Source organism: Amphiura filiformis, chromosome 15, assembly GCF_039555335.1.
Source record: "Amphiura filiformis chromosome 15, Afil_fr2py, whole genome shotgun sequence".
Taxonomy (NCBI): domain Eukaryota; kingdom Metazoa; phylum Echinodermata; class Ophiuroidea; order Amphilepidida; family Amphiuridae; genus Amphiura; species Amphiura filiformis.
The window spans coordinates 23,418,883-23,442,917 of NC_092642.1; the positions used below are offsets into that span (position 1 = coordinate 23,418,883).

The 24,035-nt window shown below is 36.2% G+C and overlaps 2 protein-coding genes across 2 annotated transcripts; both read right to left on the bottom strand.

Moving 5' to 3' along the window:
* Positions 1-3,640: 3,640 nt before the first annotated feature.
* Positions 3,641-13,056, bottom strand: LOC140171410 (poly(ADP-ribose) glycohydrolase-like). The gene is made up of 9 exons (XM_072194668.1): positions 12,909-13,056; positions 12,503-12,663; positions 11,390-11,469; positions 10,680-10,816; positions 8,883-9,030; positions 8,704-8,782; positions 7,698-7,806; positions 5,536-5,770; positions 3,641-4,256 (listed from the first exon to the last, which is right to left on the bottom strand). Exons 1-9 carry the CDS (start codon positions 12,948-12,950, stop codon positions 4,066-4,068), a joined length of 1,182 nt encoding a protein of 393 aa, XP_072050769.1. The 5' UTR covers positions 12,951-13,056; the 3' UTR covers positions 3,641-4,065.
* Positions 13,057-14,581: 1,525 nt separating this feature from the next.
* LOC140170815 (uncharacterized) lies at positions 14,582-22,728 on the bottom strand. The gene is made up of 6 exons (XM_072194034.1): positions 22,601-22,728; positions 22,156-22,228; positions 20,797-21,098; positions 17,308-17,479; positions 16,522-16,641; positions 14,582-14,587 (listed from the first exon to the last, which is right to left on the bottom strand). The coding sequence occupies exons 1-6, from the start codon at positions 22,726-22,728 to the stop codon at positions 14,582-14,584; spliced, it is 801 nt and encodes a 266-aa protein (XP_072050135.1).
* Between the last annotated feature and the right edge of the window lie 1,307 nt (positions 22,729-24,035).

Consider the following 24,035-nt stretch of genomic DNA (forward strand, 5'->3'; position numbering starts at 1 on the left):
TATTATTTATATTAAAATACGCTTTTGCGATGAGAAAAAAAAAACAAGAAAAGAAAAAAGAAAACAACAATTGAATATACTTTTAAAAAAGACCACCAATGGGACTCGAACCACATCGGTCAATAGTCAAAAGGTTATCAGTCTGAGGACTAATCCGCTACGCCACGCTGCCATTGCACAAACGAAGTAACAAGTTTTGTTCTTTTATAGTAGTCAGGTATCAGGGAAAGTGTAAACGTGTATAGTGGAAATGGCATAGTGTATCAGTTTACCTTAATGACAAAATGGGCCAAAATCGACATGTTATGTTTTTGAGGCCGCATCTCATGAAGCGTCAGGTTCGTTTACATTTGCTATACCAATTGAGAATGTTTTAATGCAAAAGGAATTAAACATTGATTTCATATATGAAATTTGTTAACACTTTACCATTTTGAATTGAAAGAAATACGTATATATATTTATTTCAATTCAAAATTGTTACTAAAATGTGCAATGACAGCGTGGCGTAGTAGAAAAGAAAAAAGAATATTAACCTATTGGCTATTGACTGATGTGCGTGGTTCGAGTCCCAATGGTGGTCTATATTTTTTCTTTAAGTGTATTAAATTGTTGTTTCTTTTTTATTTTATTTTTCTCATCGCAAAAGCGTATTTTGTTATAAATAATATTCAGAAATGAGTTGTTTCAAATTGTTACATCATAATCTTTCTGATTCGCTCGGATGTGCCTATACTCAGCAAACACAAGTTTTAGTGAAAACATAAATTTAACACGTTAGGTTATATCATAAAGGGTGCAAAACGTTTTAATAACATTAAAAAACATTTTGGAAAACAAGTTGCAAAACATTGTGATATTGTACAAAAATTCATTTCTAGTGTTTTTGAGTTATGAGACAAAAACGAAAATTGACTCAGTATCCTACATAAGAGGGCCATAATTACAAAACTTGTGTCATTTAGCATAGGAGGTGTTGTCCGTGACCACTCCCTAAATAACTCAACATTTTATCAACAATTTTATTATGATTCAAAAGGATATTATCTACTCCTAATCGTGTGCAATATGAAGCTCATACAACATTCTGTTTTTGTGTTATGGACAAAAACGACATGTTAGAACAGTTTAAAGCCATAACTATGAAACGTGTGTAATTTAGCATATGGGGTGTTTTCAGAGACCGCTCCCTAAATAAATCAAATTCTGTATCAACAATTTTATTATGATTGCAAAGCATATAACCCCCTCTCAAATCGTGTTCAACATGAAGCTTATACAACATTCTGTTTTTGAGCTATGGACAAAAACGACATTTTAGAGCAGTTTAGAGCCATAATTATGAAACGTGTGTAATTTAGCATATGGGGTGTTTTCGGTGACCACTCCCTAAATAAACCAAATTCTTTATCAACAATTTTATTATGATTGCAAAGCATATAATCCATTCTCAAATCGTGTGAAATTTGAAGCTCATACGACATTCCGTTTTTGAGTTATGAGACAAAAACGAAATTTAGATGAAATATTTTGCATTCGGTAGAGACAATCAACGAAAAAGTCCTTGGAACGCTTGGCACACTCTGTCAAGATTCCGTGCAGAATTTCTTATGTTCATGGAAATGACCTATATTGTGTTTGGGAAGAAACGTGACATCTACAACAATGATTTCCCTTCCCTCTCCCCATCAAGCAATGTTGGAACACATTGGGGAACCGCTGAAGACATTGGCATTTCTCAACATTGCACGGGGGAGAGGGGGTGACAGTTTTCCGTTATTTACAAGCAAGCGTTCCAAGACTTTTTTCGTTGATTGTAGCTTACTTACTAGCTTACTAACTGACTAACCATTTGGTCTAAAATGGACATATCTCTAAATGCCACGAAGGTATGACCCCCAAGTGGTGTCATATAAAAGAGCAAAATGTAAAGAATATAATAAAAATATTTCCAAACGCCAGAGGTCATCCAGGGGTTACAGGGGTCAAAAAAGGTCAATTTAAACGAAAATGCTCCGATTGAGCTTAAATTTAAATGCAATGATCCTTATGACATTCTAAACATTTTAAAAACATTTTCAGATTCATTTAAGGTCATTAAGGGGCAAGAAAGGGGTCAAAGGTCAAGTTTTCAAAATACTTCAATTGAGCTGAAATTTAAATGCAATGATCCTTATGACATTCTTAACATGTTTTAAATATTTTAAAATTCATTTAAGGTCATTAAGGGGGTCATACAGAGGTCAAAAGTCAAGTTTTCAAAATGCCAGCTTTCCACGATCAAGGTATATTTCTCTAGTTTTGCAAGGAAAGTCTACGTTAGTCCTAGGTTTGATAATGATTATTTTTGCAAGGAAATCCAGCTCAAGGAAAGTGTACATTAGGTTTGCTAGTGATTATTTTTACAAGGAGGTCCATCGCAAGGAAAGTCTACATTATTAATCCCAGGTGTTATAGTGATTATTTTGTGCAAGGAAGTCCATCACAAGGAAAGTCTACGTTAGTCTCAGGTTTAAGAGTGATTATTTTTGCATGGAAGTCCAGCGCAAGGAAAGTGTACATTAGGTTTGCTAGTGATTGTTTTTGCAAGGAAGTCCAGCGCAAGGAAAGTGTACATTAGGTTTGCTTGTGATTATTTTTGCAAGGAAGTCCAGCGCAAGGAAAGTATACATTAGGTTTGCTAGTGATTGTTTTTGCAAGGAAGTCCAGCGCAAGGAAAGTGTACATTAGGTTTGCTAGTGATTATTTTTGCAAGGAAGTCCAGCGCAAGGAAGTGTACATTAGGTTTGCTAGTGATTATTTTTGCAAGGAAGTCCAGCGCAAGGAAAGTGTACATTAGGTTTGCTAGTGATTATTTTTGCAAGGAAGTCCAGCGCAAGGAAAGTGTACATTAGGTTTGCTAGTGATTATTTTTGCAAGGAAGTCCAGCGCAAGGAAATTGTACATTGGGTTTGCTAGTGATTATTTTTGCAAGGAAGTCCAGCGCAAGGAAAGTCTATGTTAGTCTCAAGTTTGACTGTGATTATGTTATTCATTCATTCATATTTTATTTTGTCAATAACCAATCAATAATAAAATGTAGGCCTACAAGTACAAATGTAATTCAAAAATGATACATAGTAATAGCAGTAGCAATAATAGAGATAATGATAATAATAGAAATCATACACTGCAAAAATTGTGTCTAGCATGGAGACATGTATTCAGTAGATATGTCTTAATTTAGCGTCTTGGTGCAAGTCCCATATCATAACCACATGTCTTGTGGTTAGTCATGACTTTATGCATATGAGTCATGTCTAGTTTAGAGACATATGAAATTCGATTAGACACGACTCGAAGAATTAGTGACTTGTTAGAAGTCACTTATTCAATAATGTGTCTTTAATTAGGACATGAAGTAAAACATGTCCCATTCTGCTCCTATAATTAAGACATGACTTAAGGCTAGCTACATACTTTGTTGATGTCTTGTAGCTAGTCATGTCTTGGATAAGGACATAGCTCAAAGTCCGGTCTTTCCACAAGCCATGTCTCCTTGCAAGACATAACTTGCATAAGGGCATGGCTAAAAAGTGGCTTCAAAGTCGCGTCTTAAAATAGTGTCCTCCGGTAAGACACAATGTTTGCAGTGTAGTAATAAATAAATATAATAAAAGTAACAATCCTGATAACATTTCTTTATATAATATAATATTATATATTATAAAGCAATATGGCAAGGGGTATTGTGGCATTCGGGGCACGATCGTCGAATATGTTTAAAAACCGGTACGTATTATTGAATGGTAGGTTTATCTCTTCATTGCATGATTTACAATACCAATATTTGGTATTCAAGTTTCCTTTAATTTCCTTATTCGTAAGATTACTACACTTTTTGTGGTTATACTTATTACATACAGTACATTTTTAATTTCCTTTGATTACTTTTTACATGTCTATGACTAGTTGAGCAAACACACGACAAAACTTTACACACACCAACACACAACTCAATACACCAAAAAATATAAACGTTACACAGGCATAGATAATTGGTTCCCTTGGCCTGTGTGAATCCGATCACACATACGTCATGTTTGCTTTATCCGATGGGCTGATATCTCCTCCAGTAGGGTTTGCCTCTGTCTCATCTTCTGTTGATAACTGGTAGTCACTATATAATTGGTAGATATATGGAAATAACTTAGGTACTTTCTTCTTCTTGTTTTTGGTATCTAGTCTGTATTTCTGTAGTGTATTCCATAGGTCACCTGAAAATATAAAGGAAAACAACTTATTATGGGTATACATGGTATACGAGTTATTGTTGGTCGAAGCAGCCAAACAAATTGATTTTCATTTAATATCTGAATCAATATATTATTGAAATATAACACTTTGATGTTTTGCAAAAGTTCATTCTACAAACCATATACTTTGAAAACTTGCTTTAATAATTATTTGTTGTTAATGAGTTATGTACGTTTTACAAAAGTGTTGTTGTTTCAGCCATCTTTACAACGTAACTCAAGAACCACAGGACCTACAAAAGCATATCTGTGATATTTGAATTCCTCTACACGCTCGCTATGAATTGAGCAATGCAATTTTTGCTAAAGCTCACTACCATTCGCAAGATGCTGTGAACTACATTTTTGCATTTTTTCGACCAACAATACATCGTATACCCTTAAAACGTTACTGTTCAAGCAGGGCAACCCTGTACAACACAAAAGGGTTCATTAGAAAGGACTTGGAGAAGGGTGTCATAAAATTTGACACATTTTTATGAAAATAGCAAAAGAGTAGTAAATTGTGTTATATTAATTGTGACATTTTTGACCAAAAAAGTTAAATTGAGAGAAAAGCAGACCTTATGCATTTTGTGAAAGGTTATATATAGAAAGTGACATCACATGGTTATTAAATGAGAGGAGCTGGAAAAAGGAGGCAATGTAGTTGGACCCCCTGTTCCCTATTTGCAGAGAGTGGCTCCCCCTGGTTGACCCAGCTTCAAACCACCCCATGGTGTAATCAACAATCATCACTTATGCTGCATAGTAGGTTTATTCTACAGTAGTTTATACAACAATTCCAGAGAATTAATATATGACATGATCAAGTGGAATGAGTCACAATCTCGACAATTTTCAATTAGAAGTTTTTTACATCATTTTCCAGCAGTTCGAACATCTGGTTATACAGAGTTATGAGCAATTTATCAATGGCTGAAACAAGATAAAACAAAAGAATTTCATACTGTTTTTGCCAATATCTCAAAAACAATATTAGTGACATCTGACTCATTCCCCTTGATCATGTCATATATTGCAGAGTGTAGGATCATACCAGGCTGCATGGGGCTATTCCAGCTGGATTACATATACCTCCTATAGCAGACACGACCTTATAATCTCATACACAAGGGGTGAAGAGTCAAATAAAGTCACCCATTCAAGTAGCCCCATCTGAAATGTGCACTCCCTGTGTGGAAGATTTAAGGTCATGACTTCCATAGGGGTTGAATAGATCTTTCACACTGCTACCAACCTACAGTTACTCCTGATGACATCAAGAGTTGGTGCATTGCGTTGAGATCGTCACATAAGACTTTGTCACCAAATGTGAAGTAGCACACCTGTCGTTGGCATTCAGCAGCTGCCATCATTTGTAGTAAACCTTTGAGCCTTGTGTCTCCGCCAAATGCCCCACATCCCCAGTTGCCTGTTGCTAAGGCTGGTATATTCTGTGGAGGAGTTCCTTCACTGTGAAACCCACAATATGCCTGCAAATATTCAGCATTAAGTATTACAGTATGTTAGTTGCTTTGCACACTAAATTAGATACTTTATCTCTAAGCTAGTTGTGAGACAATTTATTGTTCACATTTAGACTACAAAATAAGGTATAGTCCAACCTCTTTTATCTGACCATGATGGAACCAAGCATTGTCTGGATAAGGTCTAAAAATTGTTTGATTGGCGTAACATAAAAAAATAGGGTAGGTCGGTCGGGATTTTTTTTTTACTTTACTTTTTTTAAGCTGTAAATTTCGTTTGACAAAGGCTTGAACTTTTTTTTTCTTTTGAATTTATTATTTTAATTTATTTTTATTATTATTATTATTTTTTGCAAAAAAAAAAAAAAAAAAAGTCAGGGTCAGGCCTTATTTTAGGGTCGGTCGGGTTATGCCAATCAAAGTGACGATTTTTTTTAGGCCTAAGTGAAAAATCTGGATAAGTGAATTATGTGCACTTTTGCATTGAATGTCCAAAGTGCTTAAATTGAGACAACAATAAATTACTAAATATACATGTAGAGTAATAACACTGATATATGGTATTTGAGTGATGTATGCAACATGGATGCTCTTCTAATTGCTTCAAGGCATAAAATTAGGTGACATAGCATTAAAACATGTTTTTATACAAAGATCATACAGCTGAATAACATAGAGATAAGAGGTCCGGATAAGGAAGGTTGAACTGTCTGATCTTGGGAACACAATCTTGGTACAATAGATTTTGTTTTTCCTTGTTGTTTTACAATCAGCGCAAAAGAAAAAATATTTTTGATAAGCATTTCAGTATATTTTGCTGAAGGCCTCTGCAAGGACAACAAGACTACTCCCTATTCCAAAAAAATACAGCACTGATTTTTTTTTTTTTTGGGGGGGGATAAAAATTATCCTCTTTTACCAAATGAAATAACTTTTGGTATTGCTAAAGAACTTACTAAGAAGTGGACTCCCAGGATGGATGTTATAAATGATGAGAAAGGTAACACTCTTACCGAAAGTGAAAACATCAAGAGGGGATGGGTTCAGTATAGTTCCCAGATGTTTGAGGCACAAGATGACAAGGTGTATGTACAGTGTGAAACGAGCGAGGAAGAACCTCCACCATTGAGATCTGAAGTTGAGTTTGCCATGGAACAAATGAAAAATGCTAAGTCACCTGGCATTGATAATGTAGCTTCTGAGTTGTGGAAGGCAACTGGGAAAGAAGGGATAGACCTAATGTGGTGTCTATGTGGTATCATCTGGAAAAAAAGAAGAAATGGCCGGGAGACTGGTGCAGGGCAGTATTTTATTCCACTACCAAAGAAGGGAAATTTGAAAGAGTGTGCCAATCACCGGACCATCAGCCTGATTTGTCATGCAAGTAAGTGCTTCTGAAGATCATCATCAAGAGAATGAAGAACAAAATGGAGCAAGAAATATCTGATGAACAGGCAGGATTTCGTGAAGGAAGGGGGACTAGGGACCAAATTGTCAATATCAGGAATGCGATTGAGAAATGCAGATAACATAGACTTCCTCTTTACATGTGCTTCATAGATTAAAGTAAAGCTTTTGACGGTGTTAGCCACCCTCAGATGTGGGAAACTATGAAAAAAAAATGGGTTTCCCAAGTCATCTTGTGGATCTGATCAGCTGCTTATATGAAGACCAAGAATCGGCAGTCAGAGCAAGTAGTGGGGACACAGATTGGTTCACGATTGGAAGAAGCTTACGACGGGGCTGTGTGCTATCACCAAATTCCAAAATATTGGTGCTGTATTTTGCTGGAATAGGGAGTACATCATTATCAATGTGCAATTTGTCACTACGCACTCTCCACCAGATGAATGTGTGCAATGACAATGTACACATCGACGTGTTGTATTCTCAAAAAGCTTTTTGGAATTACAGAAATGGTCTATGGACTCACCTTGTTCAATTCTCTTCTGATGAGCTCTGGCTTGAATTGGGCTGCATAGCTATGGAACACCAAGGCATCTAATGCTACAATCTCTGTTTCTATTCTACCCCACTTATCTCTGTGAACAAAAAACAAATAAAGGGGCATCATAGCTATAGTGAGTTACAGTATGACCACTTTATCACGGTTTTGACTATAGTATAGGGTCACATAAGCTCTTGGGTCACATTTTGTACTAAGATAAAGCAATGATGAATCTGTCATATTCGTACTAATTAGCGGCCTCCCCTAGCACCAATACAGATTTTTTTGCACACCCGTTTCAATCCAATGCACATGTACAACTAAATTCTATCAAATGTCTGAATGAAATTACCTTCTAAATCTTCCAGTTTAGGGTTAGGATGATTTTGACTTCAGGTATTAGGTCCATAAATCTGATTGGGCAAAATTAACCATAAAGTTTTCAATCCTGCTTCAAATCACTGGTCCGTAATACAGATAATCACAATATAAATAACGATCATCAGTGTCTGTTTCGAAAGAGAGTGTGGTGAAAAATTGAAGACTCCCCTAAAAACATATGTCATCCTGGTGGTGAAACCATAAGACCTTGCTTGGTTTACTTCAACTTCTGGGCATTCATGTCAGTGCTTTTCCCTGTTGCACCGCAAATGTTCTGACACACCTCTCTTGTAAGCAGGTGTATTCACTCTTAAGGCATATACTCTAGGCAAAATACCAATCTGAATAAAAAGGCCCACTTTTTGTCTGTAAAATGTTGAGAACCGGCCTATTTTTGAAGGAAAAAATCACGAAAGGTCCACTTTATTGAGTAAAAATGTTGAAATCGGCCCTTTAAAAAAATCACAAAGTCAGCTGTTAAAATAAATCCTGGATTATGGCCTGATGCCCACAATGTGATACTGTGACCGACGAAAAATGCAACTATGTCAATACCAAAGTGAAAGTGAAATATGTATAAATATGCCACAATACACAATGCAGTACATACCTTGGAGTGTTATCAACAAAGTTGCCAGTCCATTTAAAAGTGTCGGCATAGCCTGCATAACAACTAAACCTCTCAGCACCTATAGAACGAGTTTTGCGTAAAAATAATATTTGTTAATAATTTGATACCACTTCTGACTTTTCTAGGACTTCATCTTTTTTGGTTATTTCCTAACTTACCTTTGATAAAAATACATTCATTCTCATCTGGTACCTCGGTAAACAAGCGGGATAGCAACAATTCTGGACAGATGGAAAATCTGATTTCTTCTTGCACACACCCATAGCTTAGTACACCTCCACCTATAAATTTGTTGGCAAAATCCATCTAAAAGTGACAGAAAATTAAAACAATAAATCAGGATTTGGATTAGGAATGAGAAGGTATGGAAGACAGTTGGAATTCAATCTAAGAAACAATGGAGTGGTTTAATTAGGGATTTAATCAAGTTTCGTCGTTGTTCATCACCATTTAACAATGTTCCGCAATGTCTGCAAGTGCAAAGTAAACCATGCAGAAGCGCCGGACGCGAGATGTTAAACGATGGTGAAACATGATTGAATCCCTCACAACGAAAATTGTGTAATCCACATGATTAAATCATGAGGAATGTCACACCATAGATGAACTCCTGGATGGGGCAGCTTTAATTAGCATTAGGCCGCATTGATATGTAAATAGCGTATTGTTATTTAAATTTGTGCCCAGACGTATTGAGGGCGACAGTCATGTTATCCAGACGGAGAATGGCTGCATATGCCGGGCATGTCAATTTGCTGAGTGAAGGCTGATAATCACCTTTCTGTATAGGTAATAAGCTAGTATATTTCGTGTACCAGTTGGTTATAACAAACAATTAGTATCATATTAAATATATTAAATGTATAAACTTTGAAATTTACATGAATTTGAAGAGCAGAGCTTCGAAATCTAGCTAAGTCAGGTGATGTGAAATTCTGCTGCGTAACCCCTCTGCGTGGTAGAATTATATTCATAAAACATTGAATTTAACAGATATCATGGGCAGCCAACCACGATTTATCAGCATTTAAAATATATGTTAATTAACAAAGATAAATAATAAAGAGTACAAATGGCAATTAACTAGTAAACAAGCCTGAAATCCTAAAATGTTGCCACGTGATTTCCCGAACACATGATATGTCACCATGTGACCACTATTCAGATTTACCGTGAATATTTGGAGTATGCTTGCACATCATGCACATACACTGTGCATTTCTTTACCTCCGTATAAAATCAATCATTCATCCTGGGAGCCAAGTAACATTGTCTGCTCAGTGCAGGTTGGTATTTTATTTTACTTGAGAGCATAATAGAAATACATAAAGACGAATAAGGCGCCATGATGGAAGGTCAGGTCGGGTATCAAAGGTTATTATAACTTAAATACTACTTGTATTTCACACCTTGCCTCTGTCACATATTTCCTTCATATTATTGACAGCAAGTCCTAATTTTGACTTTGCTATTGCAAAATGTCATTTCATATCAAATTAGTAGACTTTCTTTGAAAAACATATCACTGGTGCCTGATGGGAATACCCGTCCGCCATACCATTAAACTGGATCGTTTTCGTCTGGTTTGTGCCCAGATGTATTGGGGGCGTGCTATACTCTCATTGAACAGGCAAAGTTCGCAAAACTAACAACGTTGTTATTTGCCAAACTCAATTAACATGATCCAAGGGGTCGAACATGAATTATTCATAACGAGCTATAACGGATCGATAACTGGCCTCACTTTCTAGCTAGTAAACCAGCTGGATTTTTCATAGATTTTGCGTGGCTAATAGAACAACCGTGAATTTAGTGTCACCCCCTTGGTCACACTCATAGCATGACCTTGAAATACAGTGGATACAAAACTCATACTCCACAAAACGGTGTCAACTTTTGAGCTATGATTATTGTATGAAGATGATTGAACCTAGCCATCTGAATAAGACTATTACCTGTAGCATCCCTGCTCCTTCATCTTCTATCATCCCTGATGCAGTCACATGACATTTGGTCCACGCTGCCGTGCTCTTGTCCCATCTTGGTAGCTTTGTCAAGGCACATCTTGTGAAAGTCAATGTACCGGTAGGAACTGAAAACAAATGAGAGGTACAATACAAATAATAATCTGTCCTCCCCAAAAAACCAAAAGTACTCTTAAATAAAATGTTTGAGTTTCTTTTCCTTACTTTTGTGGAGCACGGTGGCCGAGCGGAACGGGCTAGGACTCATAATCTGAAGGTTGCGGGTTCGAGCCCCGGCGACGCCATCGTGTTGTGCCCTTGAGTAAGGCACTTTATCTCGATTACTCCTCTCCACCCAGGTGTGAAATGGGGAGCTGTTATGAATACTGTCCATTGAGCGCCGCCCAAAGGTATGAGCATGCCTTGGGCATTGTATGGCAGCTGACATATTCTAATGACGGCGGAATAAATGTAAAGCGCTTTGGTACATGTTCACATGTGAAAGGCGCTGTATAAATACCAACATTTTTTTAATTTATTTTACTTTCTCTTACCTGTATGTTTTAATTTACTCCTCAAAACATGACGAGACAACTGTCTCACTTGCCTCAATGTAGTTATGGCCCTGATTTCAGTTTGTTATGTCATTACCTGTTAGGTTTTAAGACTTTAGCGGTTTCAAAACTCTACCACTAACTTACTATTTTCCACTATCCTCCTGAAGTAGTTCACAATACATTTGAGTTTTGCAATCTTTCGTGGACTTGTACCTTCAAATAACCTAAGTTGGAGGAAAAAAATCACAGATTGATATGATGCAGTATTATTACAAGATCATTGCACTGTACAGAAAGTAAACTGACCATGGCAACCCAAGACATACCATGCATGTGAACCATTTGGCCTCATTCAGAGATTCACCTCTTAACAGGTGCAATATTCTAACCAACTTACATCTAGATGGTCAATTGCCATTTGGTCTAAATACCATTTTGTCTAATTCCCGTTTAGTCTATATTCAATTGGTCTATTACCAGAAAGGCTAATTGCCACTTAGTCTAATAATCATATAGTCTAATGTCCATTTAGTCTAATATTGTTTGGTCTAATAACCGGTATGTCTACTAACCATATAGTCTAATAACCATTTGGTCTAATAGTTCTTTAATAATCATTTGGTCTAATAACCGTTTGGTCTAATAACCGTTAGGTCTAATACTTGTATGGTCTAATAACCAGTTAGTCCAATACCATTTCGTCTATTTATTAATAAACTGAATGCTTGTAAGACTAAATGGTGTGTATACCAAATGGGTATTAGACCAAATGGCTATTAAACCTATTGGTTATAGACCAAAGGAGTATTAGACTAAATGGTTGTTAGACTAAATGGTTTTAGACTTATTGGTTATTAGACTAAATGGTTATCGGACCAAATGGTTATCGGACCAAATGGTTAAAGGACCAAATGATTGATGGACGTAGTGGATATAGACCTAATGGGTTTAGACGAAATGGCAAATCCCCATCTAGATTAACCACTGCAGCCAGGATCAGCTTCCCATGTTTTGCACAGGTAAACAGGACCAATCAGCATGCACATATTCTTTGCACATATTCTTTGTAAGGCTCAAACTCATACTGTCAAATGCCATTTACGGACTGAGCTGACTTGACTGCAAATCCAATGTCCTATTCAAAATTAATTATACCCAAGAAGTGGATATTTGAGGAGTTATGATATACTTTAAGCTCCGGCAAGCTCTGCAAGGGATAATTCATTTTCAGTCTTTGTTGATTCTGCTAGATCTTACCCATTAAAATTGATAGTGGGAAAGGTAGAGTATTCTGATCTCCTCTGCTGGGCATTTCTTCTAGGGTATGTACAAAAGAAACCATTGGCTAGAAGAGAAGCTACCTGCTGTTGAGTCAAGCTGATTGAGTGGTTCTGTTGTCTTCTTAATAATTGAATAGCCTGGTTAGAAAACAATAATATTGAAAAAATCTTATGGATTTTTGAGTAGATGTTGCTACAAGTAAATTTGCTATACACATGAAAATTTATGAAAATGTAAACTTTTATATACTTCTCATCATTATATTAGAGATACAATAAAAAACAATATCTAAACTACTGACTCGACATACAGACCATGGTAGGTACATAAAGCTGCTGACACTACTCAAATGGATCACTCACAATGAGTCAAGTTTTATTACCTTTGTGCAAAGTTTTGGTAGTTGAAGAGCTAACTGAACCATGCCTGGTAGAACAGTGCTGAAGAAGTACTGAGACTCTACTTTATCCAACACCTCATTGACGAAATGATGCAGTGCACGGAAGTCCCACTTCTTACTATATTTAGCATTGTAGGTGAGGATAGCATCCTACAGAATACAAGAATAAGAAATGAGTTTGTACCATAAAGATGTATCGACTTGCAAAAGTTTATGTATGTATCACTGCCATATAGAATCACATATTTACCAAAGCACAATCCTAGTATTTCTTCTCATCTTCTCTGTTTTAACACATAGGCTACATGTTGTGACAGTGCAGTGCATTCTGGCATAGTGTGTCTTGTGTTAAGTTGTGGGTAACGCTATGTTGGATCTCGCAGTGGGAAAATTGAATCAGTGCGTAATGTTGAAGCCTTATTAAGCAGTATTTAAGCAATATCACAAGCAATAAACAAAATATGCTTTATTTTAGCAATACCACAAGCAGTGTTGAAGTATATTGCTTATATTAAATTAACTAACTAGCAATATAAATATTTTAGGCAATATATTGTTAACTGCATCAATGTCCATTAGCAGTATAAAACTAAATAAGCAATATAAACATTTCAAGCAATATACAGTTAACAACAACAAGTAGTATTAAGCAATATAAAATTAGCAATATAAAATATTTAGCAATATGACCTCAGGGTCAAATGGTGCATTATGGTAAAGCCATGATTTTTCCGTGTTACAAAATTTAAATTCCGTGTTACAAATTGGACGATTCCGTGAATTTCCGTGTTACATTATAAAGTACTGAAAAGTGAATACAAGCATGTTTTAAAAGTGTAATTTGTCTTATATAATTATATGTACCGTTTTACTGTAGTCTCCCCGAGTTGCATCGTAGGCCTAGAATTAATGCTAGAATTGATTGTTTAATGGTTGATTACTGCTAAATTCTCACTTTTCTTTGTTTTCTTTTGCAAATCAACACAAAAGTTAGACATTTTACACAGTTTTTCACTATTTTGTGGCATTTTCAAATTTCCGTGAGCAAACCCCGATTTCCGTGAATTTTTCCGTTTTTCCGTATCACGGAGAAATCATGGCTTTACATTATGGGAATATATTTCCAACTGTCATTTTGAATTGTAATGACTGCAGAGATGATGTAGCTCCTCGTTTTTTTTAAATGTTTTCCGCTATGAAATGCCTTCTTTCCGGGGGAGGGGGATACTCAACACAAATGACCATACGGGTATGCTCCCCCGGAAAGAGCCCCCTTTTGGATTTCGCAGCTCCGAAAGACCCCCTATATTTGACCAAAATAGAGCTCCGAAAGACCCTTGATTTTGATAATTTCAGCTCTGAAAGGGTTTTTCATGCGATTTTCAACCAGAAAGCCAAGAAAGACCCTTGATTTGGACTGTTCGCAGCTCCAAAAGACCCCCTTTTATCGGTACGCCGTCAGCTCCCAAAGACCCACCACCTCAAAATTCCGAGGGAGCATACCCACCAAAAATTTTTTATGTGCCCCATGGGGCTTGAAAGATAGAATGACCAAGTGCAAAGGAAGGGAGGAGTATATTGGGGCATATTCTGTACATCATAACTTAATGTCTATAGTGTCTTTATGCTATATATGATATACATCATCAGCTAGATTAATACTGTGATAGAAAAACGTACAACACATTGTTAAGACTTATAACATAATTACCAGTTTTGCATTAATACTCAGCTCTCAAATAGCTATATTTTATATTTAAGTAGATGCAATTTAATTAACGTACAAAAACGCATTATATCGTCTGATGTGTGCGCAAACTATATTGCTCAAAGTCAGAAGGTAAAACACTATCCCAGCAAACACAAAACGTTTTCGACATGATTCGCAAAAGGTTATAAAAGGTTGTCAGAAAACGTTTAAATGTCGGGTTATATAAAGGGTATATTAAGAGTATAAAACGTTTTCATAACCTTAAAAAAACATTTTTTGATAATCTACTGCTCAGCAAACAAAAATGTTTTACAGAAAACGTTTAAATGTCGGGTTATATAAAGGGTATAAAATCGTTTTAATAACATTCCAAAAACATTCTTGAAAACTTGATACAAAACATTCTAAACAGAATGTTATTAAAGAGAAAAAAAAATATTTTGCGAAAATGTTTGCCCAAAATATTTGCAATAACGTTTTAAAAACGTTTTCATGACCTTTAAATAACCCGACATTTAAATGTTATTAAAACGTTTTGAAAAAAACATTTTAAGAACATTTCTGTGTTTGCTGAGTGCAAATATTTTAACATAATGTTATTTAAGTGTTGACAAAATATTTTGCAAAAAATGTTTGCAAAAATTGTTTACAATAACATTTTTGAAAACATTTTTAAAATATTATTGTAGTGTGTTTTCATACAAAACGTTTTAAAACGTTTTCATGACCTTTATATAACCCGACATTTTAATGTTATTAAAACGTTTTTATGTAAACCAAAAGCCAAAATATAACTTATTAAAAACGTTTTTAAAACGTTTTTGTGTTTGCTGGGATGTTCTCTTGCCTAGATCTAAAGCATGTGTTGGATCACAAAAGCAATATTGCTTCTTAGTGTAAGTATGTATTTCCTATTTGTGTAAGCAATATATTGCTTTTTGTAAAGCAATATATGCCTAAATATCAGAAACGAAGCCTTAAAGGGGCATTTCGTGATCCACAGCCTCATCCCCCCACTTTTCTCAAAAAAAGTTGAGATTTTTATATCGCTGGAAACCTCTGGCTACATAATGTTTATGTACAAAATATCTCTTGCAGATTAATTCGTTTAGCTAAGATATCGTGAAATTTGAGTTTCGTTCTGGTGCACCAGAACGAAATTACAACACATTGTCTATGGCGCAGTGTAATACACATAATCATGCATAACTCGCAAACGCAAAATCGGAATCAACTGAAATTTTGGGAATAGGCTTTTTCGTGGATATGTACTGAAACATGTCATAAAAAGAGGATGCTAGGATCACGAAATCCTCCTTTAAATATTGCTTAAGTATGCCTAAGGTAGGCCTAAGGTAGGCCTTAAATATTGCCTATTTTCATATGGAATACAGAAGCCTTATATTGCTAGGTAGTATATTGCTTAAATATGGCTTACGTCCTTGTACATGCGTGTCCGCGCCCACGGGATTAGGTTAGTGCACACGATTCAAATATGACGTTACAAAATCCAACGTGGCATTACTCTCAACTTGAGATGAGGCAGACTATATCATATTATTTTATAATTTTCACTTTTTATGTTACAATGTGCAATGTGTTAATAGGAATGAACTATAAAACAATGTTCCAAATGTCAAATGCCTGAATCATATTTTGGCTGATTTTCTCCTTGCCCCTCTTCTCCATTTTAGCCTCATTTTGGACCAGATCACAAAACAACCTACGTTTATAGTACAAAGGTCAGGTCAAAACATTCCAGAATTCAATGCTTAAATCTAAACCATAAAAAAACATCAAAATTGTTTAAAAAAACATTGCCTCTGTGATAGTTCAGGTTGACAGGTTTCTATCAAAATTTGAAATGAAACAAGTTCTACATACCTTGTCTTCAACAGTATAGAGGTTTTCAGGTGAGCAAGGCATGCGTACATGATAAGCATCCCATTTATCTTGGTACTGGTCTGGAAACGGTCGTGGTGGGTCTCCTGCCCTCACATATGGCTGAAATAAACATGTCATATTAGATTCTCAGTTTCAAACACACTCGATCAATATAAGGAAATTGTTGAGTTGGCTTTAATAGGACATCCTGAAGTGATTCAGACAATTTTCTTATATTCCTTAATGTATTTCTAATTCAAAAGCATCAAAAATTGTACTTTTTGGTTGCCTTTGGCATAAATATTAAAAAAACACTTAATTTGGCAAATATTGAGAGGTTTCTGACCCACCAAATCGCATTTGCAATATCTTTTACATGCAGGGACATGCAATTTATCAAGATTAGCCATGGAATAAATGATACTCTAAGAATATGAAAAAAACATCTTTAAATACAAACTAAAGTTAGTTTGCTAATTTGTTTAAATGTTAAATTATGTAAACCATTTTATTAATAGCCAAAAACTAAACCAGGTTCATCTACTAACCCGTACGAAACTCGGGGAGCTGATCCTGGTTGCGAAGGTTATTTGTGGAATGTCTAGGGTGTGCGCTCTTGAAGCAGCAAAATCCTTGAATTGTTGTTTAATGGGTTATTGAATGATGTGGGCCGTAGTGGTCAGCGACAACCTGTAAAGTGTGCTGACGCTCGTGGATCAACGTCTAGGCGTTGTGCCTGATTGGCCGTGTAAATGATTTCCATTGCCTACTACTCATATTACTCACCCTAAAGAGTACTGTGTGGTTCTGGCTTGGTTTCAAGTCTGGTAGAGGAGCTCTACATGCAGGAGCTTGGTTTAGTTCACTAATTGGGGTACCCTTACCATAGCGTTGCTGACCTTCCAGTGACCTTGGGGCATCACTGGGGATTTCTTGAGAACTATGCTCTGAAGTTGAACTGAAAATTTAGAAATCATTAGTTATTTACTTATTTTTACCAAGACATAACAACAACAACAACAACAACAGCAATAATAACAACAATGGCAGCAGCAAAACAAAAATAAATAGATTTGTAAATTATGAGGTTTAAATTTGCAGCATCAACCATTTGGAGGGTATTGTGAAAATATGAGACCATCCACCACGAAGTGGTAGTAAAGTCGGCTCTAGATCATTTTCTGTTTATTGCAGATCTTGCAAGAATGCATTTTCAGCTTCAAAATGACACCTCAACCAGCTTCATTGGACATCTGGAAGTGAAGTTATGGTTCATCAGAGGTCAAATTCCTAATATATTTTACATAGAAATCCATATACTGTTTTTGATTGTATCTCAAAATGGAAAATGCCGACTTTACGACCAGTTTGTGGTGGATGGGCGCAACATTTTGCCTTTGGAACCAAGGAATATCCCGAGGGTTATGATGAGGGATAGCTATTCCAAAGCGAAATGTTCAGATTTTTCACAATTCCCGATATAACTGATGCATAGTTACATAACTGCAGTTACTGTTCATTTTCCTATACATAATACACAGTACTCTCACCATTGACGCGTGACCTCTACAAACAGTGTATGTTATAGCTATGGGCATTGCCTAGTTAACGTCACTGTGTGAAAAATAACCAGCCAATATTTAAAGTACTCTCTGAAATTCTAGAAAATATAGTTTTGTAACATGTCCTAAATTTTTAGCTAATTTAAGTGTTTGGAAATATTCGCACTTTGGTGTTTTAGGAAGGATATGTAAACGACAGATAACACCAAAAAATGAAGAAATGATTTCCAAACCGTGTTAAGTCCACAACCATTATGTTTCCCATTTTCAAGAATGCTGGTTAACAATATGCAGACTATTGTCTCATTTCGGAAACAAAGGCGCACACAGTATTGTTACCTTGCGTATGCTTTATAATCGTTCACCCAACTGAAACTATAATACCAGCTCATTGCAATATCGCACAGGCAAAACAGAAACATGTGTAGTGTGGATTTAACCAGAGAAAATCTGATTTAACATAGTTGAGCTGTTTTCAATGAGTGCTATCTTGGTTTAATAGCTTTTAATGGGGTTTAAGTCCTGCTAAGGTCGTGGTGAATTCCACTGTAGAGATAACTGCATCATGATTAACCTAATTCATACTTTTACATCACTTTTAACTGTCATTTTTACCCGCAATAGTTGCATGCGTGTGAACTGCTCAGTTGCATAATCTCTCTCTATATCATAGATAACAATACTCTCCATGTATATGTGCATGTATCAGCTAACCATGCAATTTGATTGGAACACACATTATAATGTGATACGCAGACGTTGTGGATATCATATTGAAATGAAATAAAGCACACAGATATATAAACGGTTCCAAAAAAATAAGTCCCCCCTAAGAATTTTTGGTATAATCCAAAAACGTAAGATTGATAAAGGTTCTTTTTCAGATCCAATAAAATGATACTACTCACTCAGAAATATTTCAATTCCTATCAGGAATCTTGTTCACTCTGGTACTGGTGTTTCTAGATGTTTTTAGAACCGGCAACACTTCTGTCTGGTTTTGATGACGTCACCAAACTTTCTTGTTGCCGAGAATTTATGACCTGGTCATAAATTTTGTCCAGTCTGTAAGCCCCCTCGTCCTTATTTATGGTGTCTTTCCCTATACTTCTAATCCAGATTGCTTCCTTTAGCCAGCGTGTTGTTTTGTCAGATTCTTGGTCAATGACCTGAGCCTCGTCCCACCCAATCACGTGATTTTGATGTGCAAGAAAGTTTGGTGACGTCATCAAAACCAGATACCTAATACCTAAAGGAAATGCTTAAACTTAATTAAATTCAATTGTGCTTCTTTTTGATTAAATTACTCACTTAAAGGGAAAAATTGTTAAACACAAATTCAAGCATAAAAAGCCTATGTAGAAAAATGCAACTTTTTTTTGGCCGAAAATATTGTAAATGACTGCATTTTGTAATGAAGATAAAAAGTAGCAACAAAAACCCGCTCACTTGATGCATAACTAATTAGCCTATGTTCCAAACTTTAAAACAAGAGAATTGATCAAGCCGTTTTTGGATTATACTAAAATGTCTTAGGGGGGACTTACTTTTTTGGAACCGTTTACTTCACATACAAGGATCCTGGATATGGGCCTATACAGCGTACTTCGGTTATATTTATAAATGCGCTTTTATAAATACGCACGTGACCACCTCCGCGCTGCCATAACAGCTTGTAGATAGTAAGTCTCGAAGTGACCTTCTACATAGCGGGTGGTCTTCCTACACTCTAATGACAGCCTATTCATTTTTTTGAATAGAAAGTCTATTCATTTTTTTTTAATAGAAACTCATCAATTTGAAGCGAGCCCTTATCATTTTTAAATCGAATCATATCGTTTGATGCGATTTAGTATCAACATCGCAGAAAACTTTGAATCGACACACTCATCAAAATGATGAGTGTGAGCGCGACGATTGATTGACTTTTATTGAATAAAATCGCTGTTCCAAGGGCGACTGGGTGTAAACCTTTACCTAAGTGTCTATATACATTTGAATGCAAATGCGGAACAACACGAGACTACTGTGCAGCAAAATTTTCTATTTGTTCAACTTTGTGATTATATTGTAAACGTTTCCGTCGTTGACTATTTTTTCCGTCGTCAAATACTTTCAAAAATGTTGTTTTTGATAACATAGTACAAATTTGGAATTGCAAAATGTGTAATAATTTTGCAATTCAATTAATAAATAAATTTGATGATATTTATCTACAGAGTTGCTATGCTTTTCTGTATAGTGATCAATGCATGAGGATTTGGTCACGCTTGCTGGTCTTGGTATGTCGTGCCCATGAGCCACTTCCTATACATTTGAATGCAAATGCGGAACAACACGAGACTACTGTGCAGCAAAATTTTCTATTTGTTCAACTTTGTGATTATATTGTAAACGTTTCCGTCGTTGACTATTTTTTCCGTCGTCAAATACTTTCAAAAATGTTGTTTTTGATAACATGTTACAAATTCGGAATTGCAAAATGTGTAATAATTTTGCAATTCAATTAATAAATAAATTTGATGATATTTATCTACAGAGTTCCTATCCTTTACTGTATAGTGGTCAATGCATGAGGATTTGGTCACGCTTGCTGGTCTTGGTATGCCGTGCCCATGAGTCACGTCCGTATTAATAAAAGCGCATTTATAAATATAACCGAAGTACACTGCTATACGTGGAATTGAACCACAGATATATCTTACATACTCACTCTGTGAACAAAGGTTGTGAAGCATCATACTCCAACGTCTCGCTCCATTCCCCTTGTGAATCTCCTTCCACTGCATCAGAATCTGCTCCCCCGGTTCGATTCCCATTATTGTTTGCTGCGCCCTTCCCAGATATTACTTTTATTTTAGTTCTAGACCCCCCTGCAACATCACTAGTGCTGGTAGAGGGTTTATCATCATTACTAGGGCTCCTAGCTGATGAGGGGATGCTTCTACATCGCACTCGATGCTGTTGATGCCTTCTAAAAATAATCAAAGACTGATTTGGGGTTGGTTGTTTGATCTATTGCCGGTGCTCCCCCATGTGTAGATGACATCCCTCGTTTGTGGACATCTGGACTGGTTTGTTTAACACTTGTTGATGGAGTTAGAGCTCCTGGAGGGTGGGTGGGATTTATGGTAGTGGTATGTTGCACAGGTGTTGACTTGGGTTTATCCACCGGTGATGGGGTATTCCTGGGGACAATCAAGATTATTCATATTTCAATTTTGAAAAGGTTGAGTCAGTTTATCCAGTGGCGTTCCTCTCTCTCTCTCTCCTTTTTCCTCTTTTTTCCTTGCGCTAGGGGCGGGGGCCCAAATAGCGCTAGGGGCGGGGGGCCCAAACAGGCAATTTTTGCCAGGGGGCAATTGCCCCCCCCCTGCCCCCCCCGGCAGCTACGCCACTGAGTTTATCATAAGTGTATCAGAGATTGGCAGGTATTGTCACTCAAAACATCTGACAAGTAGCTTGTCAAATTACTGTAATAATGGCTCCTAAATGCACCTTTTCAGCTTACGTTCAACACTAAATTGACTCAGAAGGAAATTCAAAATAGCATACATAATTTTAACTTTTAAACATAACTTTTAAATTTTCACGACCAGTGACTATTCGATTTTTGACCATTTTTAGATTCTAGATGTTTGACTTTTCTAAATTGTGGTGACACAGAAGTTGAAAATAAAGTTTTAAAGCTTGGGACTTGACAAAAACATTCTTTTATATACTATTATCTGCACAATTCTCAGCGATCTTGACTTGTACTATGAGTGATGTCATACTAGTACTACTACTAGAGTAAAGACGTAAAGATGTGTTTTATTCTGTAAAACTACTCTTGGTGACTTCAAAGGTGGCCAAATACAAGATTTCCAAATTCTCAACAAATAAGGCCAAGAAACAAAATGTTTGCTTGTCCATAGATCACTTTCAGAAGTTGGATCGGTCAGTCGGGATTATTTTTTTCCTAATCTTTTATTTTCAGGTACCAAAAAATTAAATGTGAAGTACTTGTTTGTATGTAAAATACTCACTGACCACAGAATTTCCACCAAAGACAAATTCAAGGTAAACCTACTTTATTTGACAAGTACCTGCCTGACAGACTTATACTGCATTTTAAACCCAACAATGTTTTACTTGTGTAGATGCTGAGGATGGTAATACAAAATCGGAACCCTCAGCTTGGTACAACCGGACACGGTAAGTATGCAGGAAATGGTATTTTATAATATTTCGTTTATATCAAAATCGGAACCCTCAGCCTGGTACAACCGGACACGGTAAGTATGCAGGAAATGGTATTTTATAATATTTCGTTTCTATCATCAGTTTTTCAGACGAAAAGTTCATCATCAGTGACATTTTTGGCAAAATTGTAAAAAAAAAACCCTTAAAAAAAGGGTTTGGAACTACCGAGTCGGTCGGTCGGACGAGGACAAGCAAACAACATGTTTTTGTTGCCCAAGAGGAAAACAACTACTTATATTTTGATTCTAAAAGTTCCCAGTCAAGAAATTTACCTCCTCTTTTCTACTGCAGTAGCCAAGACATTGCGCCTTTCTTCATCACCTACTGGTGTACTCATCTCTTCCAAACACAGGTCTATCACTTCCTCTTCAGCTAAAGGTACAAAAATATTGAAGTGCATTAGTTTTACACAAATAGTGAACAAACAAAACACCGGGACCGACAAGTCCCGGCCCCTTTCCAGCGAAAATACAGCTTATTTAGTCAATGTGAACATGGGGTCATCGCCAGAAATATTTTCCTATTATATTGGACTAACACGTCAGGTATATGGTATTTCACAATACAACAGGAATGGAAAAAAGGGGAAATGTTTGTTTGTCGGATCTTTGACGAAACGACCATTTCTAATGACGTCACAATGTAAGCAACGTAGCGGTATTAATAATCAATTACCGTAGGTAATACCAAATATGGAGGTATCCAAAAGTATGCTAATTAGAAGGATCAAAGAATCAGAATACGATCCTGGTATCCAAAACTATGCAAATGAGTTGAAGGAGGTTACGTGCACATGTAAAGTATTTCTTCTCTTGTTTATGGTGGAAAACCTGTGAACTAATGTGTTTAGCGCCCTCTCTGCAGGGGCTAATTTAACGTGCAGTGAGATTTAAAATCCGTGCAGTGAGAATCAAAATTCCGTGCTTGAAATATTTATATGCCATTCAACAAATCAATAAGGACGGCTTAATAGCGGCTTCTGTTTGGTCCCTTTCAGGTAAAAATGTCAACACTTCGTTGCCCCTTTTCTTGAAAACGTTTAATTTTCTTTGGATCTGATGCATTTAGAAATAGTTTGTAAACTGCAAGTAGATGGTCAGCCCCCTTTGCTCACGACAGTGTCTACAACCAATACAATTTCTGAACAATTTCTATTAATTTAGCCAACGTGTGTGCTATATGGGGGAAGGGGGAAATTGATTCCCTGTCTCGAAATGCAGAGATACACTTTACAAACATTTTGCGATTTAGCTATGCAAAGGTTTGTCGATACCGGTACATCTGAAAGCCATATGGTGTATATAGGTGCAGTGTAATGAATCACTGTTTCTAAAAATTCAATAATTCATATTGGCCTTATATAATGGCTAAAATATCACTCATTTTGGAGATCAAAGATAATTAATGAAAATCTTACCTGTTTTACGACGCACAAAAACTTGTCGCAACTAATGTTCCTTCAACTTCCTTGTTTCCTCGTATGGCTGCCAATCTCGTACATATATAATATACGGAATATTATAGCAAAATGACATTGATATTATTGGATTTTCCGCTCCAAAGAATACCACACACATATGAACACAGTACAAAAGAGTTTGTTATGTTCCAAGTTCAGGTCCAAGGTCAATGTGAAACTCAGTGGTGATCTGTACCATTTCCTGAAAGAACTGTATCGTCAGAAACTGAATTTTTTAGGTATATTAA

Coding starts and splice junctions, on each gene's coding strand:
- LOC140171410 (XM_072194668.1), bottom strand. CDS start 12,950: ATGGTTCAGTTAGCTCTTCAACTACCAAAACTTTGCACAAAG. Junction 7,807..8,703: donor TTTGTTGATAACACTCCAAG/GTATGTACTGCA, acceptor TTTTGTTCACAG/AGATAAGTGGGGTAGAATAG. Junction 5,771..7,697: donor TCAGAAGAGAATTGAACAAG/GTGAGTCCATAG, acceptor GAATATTTGCAG/GCATATTGTGGGTTTCACAG.
- LOC140170815 (XM_072194034.1), bottom strand. CDS start 22,728: ATGCACTTCAATATTTTTGTACCTTTAGCTGAAGAGGAAGTGATAGAC. Junction 22,229..22,600: donor ACTGCAGTAGAAAAGAGGAG/GTAAATTTCTTG, acceptor TACCATCCTCAG/CATCTACACAAGTAAAACAT. Junction 21,099..22,155: donor GCAGGTACTTGTCAAATAAA/GTAGGTTTACCT, acceptor CACCGGCAATAG/ATCAAACAACCAACCCCAAA.